The 10,906-nt window shown below is 33.2% G+C and overlaps 1 protein-coding gene across 1 annotated transcript; it reads left to right on the forward strand.

Annotated features, from left to right (window-relative positions):
* The first annotated feature begins 2,451 nt into the window (after nucleotides 1–2,451).
* Nucleotides 2,452–8,830, forward strand: LOC139487576 (fatty acyl-CoA hydrolase precursor, medium chain-like). Its single transcript, XM_071272464.1, has 3 exons — nucleotides 2,452–2,505; nucleotides 4,908–6,418; nucleotides 7,649–8,830. The coding sequence occupies exons 2-3, from the start codon at nucleotides 4,908–4,910 to the stop codon at nucleotides 7,983–7,985; spliced, it is 1,848 nt and encodes a 615-aa protein (XP_071128565.1). The 5' UTR covers nucleotides 2,452–2,505; the 3' UTR covers nucleotides 7,986–8,830.
* Nucleotides 8,831–10,906: the final 2,076 nt, after the last annotated feature.

Here is a 10,906-nt window from a genome sequence, read left to right on the forward strand (position 1 = left end):
ATCAACAAACGACAGCTACTGATCTACAGGCTCCTGACTTAGGACAGACACATACATACAGGATGTGGCGGGGTTAAACATGTTAGTGGGATCCCAACCCTCCCCTAACTTGGGACAGTGATATTACAGTACAACATAAGAATGAAGTATAAAAATCAGTCAAAAAAGGCTTAACTCATCAGAGGGATACAAAGAGAAATACATCCGACAAAACCACACAGTTGTCGTGGACGTGTACTTATATATCCCAACAGCAAAAAGGCACTAAGTAATGATATGAAATTACTTGCAGTTACTGACAACTAGTTCAAATCCACTAACAAAAAATAAAAAAAAGAAATCATCCATTGTAGATCCATGAATGTGTGCTTTAAATTTACTGATAACAAAAACAACATTAATACCTACAAAAACAATATTCAATGATCTAATTACAGTGTTGATTTATAAGTTTATTTAAAGGATCGATACGTTTACCAGGATCGTTTCTAAATTTTCGGTCACGGTAAACAAACATTACCGTAAAAATGAAGATGTTCTATCCCGTTTGAAATAATTTTTCTACCGGTACAATCTAAATTCAAAACCAAATCTTTATATATATGGAAGAACTTACTTTTTCAGTAATTTGTGGTAATGAAATCCCTGGTTTAATAATTTACCAGAAAGTTTACAGGTTGCACTTTGTAAATACAGCTGTTTCTCAAACACGCCTCTTTTGGGGAGTAATTGAATATTCATAGAAAATTGATTTTGTTTACATACTGGTTCCCAGCTATACTCTCTGTGTTCCATATCGCAGAGACAAAACTTGGGAATGTTACCAGTAAATAAACACGTGCATATTGTTTACATTGAAATTTGTGGTAACATTTCATTCGAGGTAGGGGTCGTTAAGAAAATAAGTGTAAGTTTAAACTCTGAGAAATTCAGGGCATATAAACGTTGAAAATATGCCGCACAGCCCTATATTTTGACCTTTGAAAAAAATTGTGGTGCATATGAACTTTCAATTCTAGGATAAGATTTTTTTCAAAACTTCATAGTAAAAGTGGTACAGTTTTAGCCGTAAAAGGAGTTCCTATGGATAATTGCATTGTCAATATTTACAGAAATGCAACCTACAACAATGATCTTTAACGATTAAGCATATACAAGAAAATCTTTAGATATACAAATTAAAATAAATAGTATGATTGCCAATGAAACATAATTCAACTAGAGACCATAAGACGTAGAAGTCAACAACAATTATAGTAATGGGTCACCGTAAGGCCTTCAACAATGAGCAAAGTCCATACCGTATAGTAACCCATAATAGGCTCATCATTATAATGTAAAACAATTCAAACGAGAAAACCATCAGCCTGATATATGTATAAAACAATAGACGAAGATCATCAATATAATATACAGCAACAACAGACAACCACTGAATTAGTCTCCTGACTTGGGATAAACACAAATAGACTGTGGTGTGTTTAAAAATGTTTGCGAGTTAAACGTTGTGGAGGAAACTTGTGTGGGCATTGTTAAAAGCAGTGTTTGGGAAACAATGCCTTATACCTAGGGTAATTCATTGGTAATAAATCAAAATGTGTATCTAAAAAGAATTGGAATAGAGAATGAAAACCGGGAATTTGTCAAAATGACAGTAACCCCACCAAAGAGCAGAAAAAAACCCAAGGAAATCAATTGGTCTTCAACGAAGCAAAAAAATCGTGCATCAAGAGGCGATCTTCAGCTAGCATTGAAATATTTATGTATACTAGTTTAGCGAACGATACGTCAAAATTATCTCCGGAACATACAAATGAAACAAAATTTACAAAAAACAGCACAGGACTAACAAACGCTGGATGTTCCTTACCAGGAGCAAAGATACGGCGGAGTTAAACATGTTTTATAAGATCTCGTCCCCCACCCTTTTTATACATCTATCTAAAGTGCATTAACAAACACCACAATACGCACAGTAAAAGTAAGATTAAAAGAAGTTGAACTTTATTTCAAGTGCAATAAATATCATGGTCCCATGAGGTTATGTCAGCCCTTGAATTTTCGAATATTTTGATCTTTAGCCTCAATGAAGAGACAATATATGTAGAAATGCGCGATTTGTGCAGTAAAACGGTATGTAATCGACCATTTAACTTCAACGGGGGTTTAAGTTTTTTCCTAAAAGAAATATTCTGATCCCCAATTGGATGAAAAGAAGTATTCTGATCAAGCAGATAACAAAAAAAATCTGGATGCAGGACTCCCCAGTATCCTTTTTTAAGTGTTAAATTTTGAAGAAAACAAATGTGATTAGTAGAGCCTGCTGTTTTGATATCATTTCTTCCTTGATAGGTTGGATGTGTTGTTTTACGCAATGTCCTATTTAGTAAACCTTGTGTGTTTTCACTATCTTCTAACTGATAAATATTATCAACATCACAACTGCTTATAACGACTGTATACATACTGATACACCCATATATTTGAGTAACATCGTTAAAATAAGTAAGTTTATTTTATTTTTTTTAATATAAACCCTTTCAATAAAAAATTAAATTAAAAATATATTCATTTTATGTTTTTTGATATGTTATAATGTTATAGCATTATATTTATGTTAAGTGCTTTTCCTGTAAAAAAAAAAAAAGGTTTGTTATCGTATTTCTTATGTACATTTGTGTATATACTTATTCGAGAAAGGAGGAGGTCTGGTATCTCAAACCAACTAATTTAACGGTTACCCCGAATAATTTTTTCCATGCCTGTCACAAATAACAGTTGTATCACAAGCAAATTTACGGGTGCTACATGTGGAGCAGGATCATCTTACCCATCTGGAGATGACCCCCCCCCCCCCCAGTTTCTTGTGGGGTGCATGTTGTTTAGGTAGCAATACACAGTTAGGAAGAAACCTTAAAATTGACACCCTCTTTCCCCTCCTTTCTAACAAATAAGGCTTAATATTTGTGTTATGCAAGTATATATTTATAGAAAGAAAATCTTCCATAGATTTGATTTCTAATGGTCATAATGGTAAATATAATCCCTTTTGGGTGTAACCATGGCAACAATCTGCATTTCTTTGATATAAAATATTGCAAAAAAGTGGGGGTGAACATGTCACAAAAGTCTCAAAAATTTTGTCCAAAGGAAAATTTCAATCAATTACAGTTATACCTTTCCTGAAACCATAGGTGTATATCTATCAAGTGGTCCCAAAAAAATCACATGCATTTCTGCTCGTTTTTCCATAAAATTGAATTGAAAAGTTCGAGCGCAAATTCTTTGTTGATAAACATCACATCATTTATGGACCTTTGGGTGGTACGGATAGGAAAATACGGACTGTCAAACAGATAAATGGCCTATAAAACATGATAAAAAACAATCTAAATGTTCATATAAACCCACTAAGAAGGCTATATTATTCTTCAATTACCTAAAATTACCTAAAAATCAATTTTATTGTACAAAAACTTTCATATTTAAAAAAATTCACCATTGCCATAATGCAAAACTTAACTTTTAACTGTGTATTGCTACCTTAGTCTTCTATGTTGCGTCTTGTGTGCGTATTTGTCTGTTTGGCGTTATCTTTTTTAGCCATGGCATTGTCAGTTTATTTTCGATCTATGACGCTAACCGTTCCTCTTGTATCCTTCGCCCCTCTTTTGTGTGGCATTATTAGATTTTAGCGTTTTTTTTGTCATCTGGAAAATGTGATGTTGATGGCTGATCTATGATTGCTCATGTATAAAATTACAAAAAAGATATAGTATTATTGCCTTCGACTCAATTATCAACCAAGACAAAAGCCGAGGATGTAAGCAACTTAGGTCATCGTACGACATGCAATAGTAACCGTATACTATGCTAAAAAAAAACACCGATATGACAACATGTAAAACAAGAAAACAAGAAAACAAACGACCTGATTCACGAGCAAACAATTATAAACAAAATTCAAATATTATAGAGCGACTAACGACAAGTTTCCTGTTAAAATGGCATGTTTCTCTTTATGTGTCTTTTTGAAAATTTTGTCGTTCACTTAGTTTGTTGTTTCGGTGACGCATACTCCATTTTAAGCGCACTTGACATGGGAGTGAATATGGCACTCCCAAATCAGAAGCATGTAATTCATGTGTTTTATGCTGTGTAACATAATGATTTTCGTTTATTATTTTGAACAAAAATTAGGCCGTAAGTTTTCTCGTTTTGAACGTTTTACATGTGTCATTTCTATGCGGCATTGTCTTTGCACATTGTTGAAGGCCGTGACATATAGTCGTTAATTTATGTCTCTTAATCTCTTGGGGAGAATGGTCTCATTGGCAATCATACCACATCTTCATATTTGTAAATCCAACATGTTCTTGGAAGCATAATTATACAAATATTTTTGAACATTGAATAACACAGGCATAAATAGAGCAACAGCTTTATGATAAATAAATACACAAAATCATATTTTTTTTTATGAAAAAGTGCCACTTAAATAATGTCAGTACCAAAGCACTAGCCAATCGATTGGTTGTACCTGTAGCCATCAGCGTACCCACACAATGGTAGCTTTACTTTGGTCATAATTTACTATAAAGGTCAAACATGGTTTTGAATAAAGAAATGTCAGAGTTGTATATATCAAATTAGAGTAAAATGTTTATTTATTGTAGCTTATAAACTGATAATTGTATACCGTAATTATTAAATCTAATCATACATATAGCAAAAAAGTAAATGGATGATTACCGCGTAATTTGGCAGCATATTGTAATCAATATGAAGGTTATACACGAAGATATGTATCTTTGGTGCTTGTAACAACCCTAAAGTTATATTTTTTAACGATTTACCTCCCTTTTTTGCCCTGTAATAATTAAAAGAACTCCTGTGTTTGTTTTCAGATGATGCATGTGTTGTTGGTGTTATCGTTAGCAGTAGTGACAGTCCTGGGTCAAAGTACGATAACTGTTAATACCAGACTAGGTAAACTAAAGGGTGTTTCGTCTTCTGTTAATGATGGAAATTCTAGTTACCAACTGAGAATATACAAAAATATACCTTATGCTAAACCTCCAGTTGGTCAGCTTAGATTTATGGAGCCTGTTGCTCACGGAAAATGGACAGGAACTCTGGATGCTACACGATTTGGACCATCATGTATTCAGTTATCATCACCGTCAGACGCTAAATTTCTCCCAAATTTAAATCAATCCGAAGATTGTTTACAGTTAAATATATACGCACCCGTTAACGCTTCGTCTTCAAATAAAAAGTCCGTTATGGTTTGGATTCACGGTGGAGGTTATTCGAACGGACAAGCGATGCTTTTTGATGCATCTTATCTCTCTGCGCTTGGTGATGTTGTCGTAGTAACAGTTAATTACCGTTTACATATATTAGGATTTTTTAGCACATCTGACAGTGTCGCACCTGGAAACTATGGTCTGTGGGATCAAAAGCTTGCTATTAAATGGGTTCATGATAATATTGATCAATACGGAGGAGATCCGATGTCTGTTACTATCTTTGGGGAATCAGCCGGAGGATTCAGTGTGGCTTTACAGGCCATTAGTCCAAATAATAGAGGACTATTTCAAAGAGTTATTGCACAAAGTGGTGTTAGCAATACGTTATTGGCTACATCACCAATTCCTCGACAATCTGCAAAAGCACTTGCCAATGATTTGGACTGTTCTGATGAATTGACAGATGATACTATGTCTTGCCTGCGAAATAAATCAGCCGATGAAATCAGAAATTCATTACTTACACTTACTAAACAATTTTATTTGACACCTGATATACATATTTACATAGCGTTTGCTCCCGTTGTTGATAATAACTTTCTGATTGACACACCACAAAATATAATGAGTGGAAAAGGTCCCGCATTTGAGTTTTACAAATCATTAGATGTAATTATAGGAAACTGTGAATCAGAAGGTTCGTTACTAGTAAGTACCATGCATACAAGAAATTATACCAATTTGAAAAGGGGCATCCCATCGGAACTTTTGTGTACAAATATAATACCTACAATGGTAGCTGATTACTTTCAGAATAACACTGACATTATTAAACCTATATGTGATCAGTATAAAGTCAATGGACTACCACAGCAAAGTATGAATGCTGTGAACTATTATGGAGACATTTTTATGTATAGTCCAGCAGTGCAAAGTCTTCAGATCCACGCAGCTCAAAGCACTCACAAACATTTCCAATACATTAGTAGACGTTCTTCGATCTGGTCATTGTCTACTAAACAATATGCTCCATGGTTTAAAGGGCCAGGTCACGCATCAGAGATACCGTTCTTGTTTCCATTTAAATCGTTGTCTAATGCTACTGAAGATGACAAAAATTACAGTGTGACTATGATAAAATATTGGTCTAACTTCGCTAAAACAGGGTATGTATAGTGTCTGCTTCTTTTTCCAGAGGTTTTTATATATTCATTTTGTAAAGCATTTTTTTTATACATTATATATAACCAGTAACAGTAAGGGGGAAACAGAAAGTTTGACTTAAATTTCTAAGATTGATATTCCTACCTTTATTTTCACACTGTGTTATAGAGAGAATAAAGATTACTTCACAACACATGAAACCGTAATTGTACTGGAGGATTATTTAAAAAGACAAAATAATAACAATATTGTATTAACTTCATCATGAAAAAACTTTTAAATAAAACTTGTCTTAAAAAATTTATTATGCTTTGGGTAATACTTATTTAATGAAAATATGAAGTAGACAAAATTTATAAAAATAGTCATGTTTCTCGAGTTTTAGTAATCATATATGATACTGTTGAAAATTAATGCAAACAGAAAATTCCAAAAGAAAGGTCTACTATGATTTTGGATGGAGCAATTTGACTCAGAGGAAAATGGACAAGGGAAGAACATTGGGGTTGCATCAAATTACCTATCATGGATCCCTCAAAAAGGATACATGTATAACGCTCGTCCTACACAATGTGTCAATATATTCTAAAGAATCATGTCTACAGTTAGTATACACAGGCAAAATTTGCTGACATGAATTTCACATCAATCTCACGTGAAATTCACATGAAAAATTTCACGTGAGATTCACCTCAATCGAGCTTATACATGAAACTCACGTGAAAATTTTCATGTGAATTTCACGTGAATTGAGATTCATATGATTCTGATGTGAAATTTTTCACATGAATTTCACGTGAAATTTATAACAAAAAATTTGATATTTTTCATGATTTTAATTAAATTTGAAAATTTATATGTTATTTGAATTTCTCTATTTTAAAAATTCATGTGAATTTCACACAAAAAGTTTTACGTGATTTTCATGTGAAATTCACACGAGTTTCACATGAGAATCACGTGAAACTCACAAAAATTGTTTTCACGTGAGTTTCACGTATAAGCTCGTTTGAGGTGAAATTGATGTGAATTTCACGTGAGATTCACATGAATTTAAATTCACGTGAAATTGATGTGAGTGAAATTTGCCTGTGTACATGCATTTTTTCTGGTGGGGATACAATGTATATATGCATAATTATTTTCAAACTAGCTTCATTAAGACGTGATTTGTAGTTTTTAAAATCATTTGAATGTTTGTATATTTTAATTTATTTATTTTGTTTCTATAGGGATACAAATGGCGATGGATTACCTGTATGGAAGCAGTATGATCTAGTAACGAGATCTTATATTGTCTTAGATGTCAATGTTACAACTCAACAGAACTTATACAAAGACAGAATCGACTTCTGGCTGCAAACAATTCCAAATATACTAAATGCAACAAAGACCACAACATCTGCAGGAACTATTTCAACAGCAACTAGTTCAGAAGAAGTTTCAACACAACAAAGCACGCCATCAATGAAAACAACCCCCACAAATCCAGGCAATGGTTGTCAAAGTTGTATTCCACAAATGTTCTATTTAGTAATTGTCCTGTTGTTTGCTTGTTTAGCTTTATAATTGATTTATAAGAACTTTACAATTTGTTGACATGTTTTGATAAAAAAAAAAAAAAAACATCAAATTCTTAATGACAAAAATAAGTTTTGAACTAGAAAGTTATATAACAAAAATACCGAACTCTGAGGAAAATTCTAAACGGAAAGTCTTTAATCAATTGGCAAAATCATAAGCTCATACACATCAAACGAATGGATAACAACTGTCACATTCCTGAATTGGTACTAGCATTGTTTTATGTAGAAAATGGTGGATTATACCTATCTAGCTAGCTAAAACTTGCTTACTAACTTGTTGACAGTACTCTCAGATTTCTACTTAGTGTCTTTTTGTTTTTGGAATGTATCCCGTCCACGTCCTCTCTCTGTTTTTGTAAGACGTATATCTATGTGTGTCCATCTAATGAGTTAAGCGTTCTTCAATCAATTTTCATAGTACTGTTGCACCACTGTCCCCAGTTAGGGGAGGGTTGAGCGCTCACAAAAATGTTTAACACTGCCACACTCTTTATGTGCCATGTCTATACCCTGTAGTTCAGTGGTTGTTGTTTATTTATGTCTATCATATGTGTTTTTCGTAAAACATTTTGTTATAAATTAGGCCGTTAGTTTGCTCAATTTAATTGTGTCATATTTTTCATGTCGGTTTTTTTAAACCTACATGCCCACATCATTGTCGAATGGTTGTCTATAGCTGCTTACATCCACTTCATTTGATGGATAGTTGTCTCATTGCCAATCATACCACGTCTCTTTTTTTTATATTGTAATTTTCATTCAAACTGTAGTTTCATGCAGAAATCTTCTTTTACTTTTTGTGCAATAAATGAGAGAACAAGAGTTCGATACCAGCTGCTAATAGATAAAATCCAATATTGAATTATGTATAGGCTTAAGATATAAACTTTAACAATGAAGCTATATCACTCACCCAATGTCATGGAAATAAAAAAAACTGACAAAAATTCCATCAACAGACCAATTTAAATACAACTGCCATATTCCTGACTTAAAACAGGCATTTTCCGAAGAAATGGGTGGTAAAACCTGGTTATATACTAGCTGTATTATTCTACAACTTGTATATTTTACTGTTGAAAATGTATTTCACCATCTGCTCAAAACGCAAGAAAGGGGTAACAGTCGTCATATTAGAGCAATATATCTTGTAAGGAATCTACTGATACTTTCGATTAAGTTTTCTGTAAATTACGTGTAGATCTTGTCTCACTGATCATGTTTGCTGTGAATATTTAAGAATTGAATGCTTCTTTTTGTCACTTCATTGGGGTGTAAAAGCGTTGACTGAAGTATATTTTGTATGAAACGCGGAAGCGCTTCATTTTAAAAATGTGCGCACGGTCAACGCTTTTACAACCCTATGAAGTTACAAAAAGAAGTATTCAATACCTATATTTACATTTTGTTAGCTAGGATCGTGAAAACACGAATTTTATCAATTTTTTATTTAATTCACTTGTGCACTTTATTGAGGGACCTCATGTCATCATGAACGATGAGTTTAAATGAGCAATGCAATTGTTTAAGGAATAACACGTGAAGTGCAGTTAGCCAATCAGAATAACGTTTTATAGCGAAACACATCTAATGTAATTATTTGTTCATAATCTTGTAATTTTGTTTTTCTCTAAAAATGCAAAATTAGGTTAAAATCACCTTTAAATGGCAATAGTAGAACTCCGGAAAGTATTTGATCTATAATAGTTTTTACTGGTTATTTCTACCTTTATTTTAATGCACAAACAAATATGAAGTAAATCATAAAGTTCAATAACTTCTACAAGGTGTTGACTGACAATTTCTGTCATTTTTGTGGTAGATCTTGTCCTGTTGCCCATTTTTTGTGATAATTTGGTATTTATCTATTACCTAAAGTCTCCAAAGTAACAGACAAAATCACTAAGAAAAAGGGTGAAAATCATCAATAAGAATTGACTGATTCTTTCGACCATGTTACCCTATATAGCTAACTGTAGATTATTACCTGCTGATATTTTTTTCTATTGAACTTTTCTCTTGTTTTTAAGGATAATTGGTTAAAACATCAACAATTTGGAAAATCGTCATGTAATGACAATAAGTACTATCATGAGTAACTCAGTTGACTAAGGATTTTGGCTTCTAAGTATTTGACTTGTGTGTTGATCTTCTATTCTTCATCCAATTTTGCTGTTCCAAATTTCTGTTCATTTTTCTGTTGAAGTTTTCAAAATAATCAAAACTGAAAATTTGTTAAACATTACTTGTCATTTAATGGAGTCCGTCTTCATTTAAAAAAAATGTCGTCTGACAGTTTTAACGTTAAAAGACAGTATGTAAATCTAAACTCTCGGAAAAAAACTCTTGCCAGATTTTTATACATAAAATTGAGAATGGAAATGGGGAATGTGTCAAAGCGACAACAACCCGACCATAGAGCAGACAGCAGCCGAAGGCCACCAATGGGTCTTCAATGTAGCGAGAAACTCCCGAACCCGGAGTCTTTCAGCTGGCCCCTAAACAAATATGCATACTAGTTCAGTGATAATGGACGTCATACTAAACTCCGAATTATATACAAGAAACTAAATTTAAATTTATACCAGACTAACAAAGGCTAGAGGCTCCTGACTTGGAACAGGCGCAAAATTGCGGCGGGGTTAAATATGTTTTTTGAGATCTCAACCCTCCCCCTATACTTCTAGCCAATGTAGAAAAACAAACGCACAACAATGTATAATGGGTTTCAAGTTAATAGACAAAACATACGTTCTACCTCTATGTTCTATATTTTGCCAAGGCGGCCATTTTTTCGCTGTCAGGATCGTCGGACAATTTTTTTAACTAGATACTCCTTGTCAAGATTGGTTCTAGTTGGGCCAGTAGTTTAAGAGAAGACTATTTTTTGTAAAAATGTAGAAA

This window comes from Mytilus edulis, chromosome 9 (genome assembly GCF_963676685.1).
Source record: "Mytilus edulis chromosome 9, xbMytEdul2.2, whole genome shotgun sequence".
Lineage (NCBI taxonomy): Eukaryota > Metazoa > Mollusca > Bivalvia > Mytilida > Mytilidae > Mytilus > Mytilus edulis.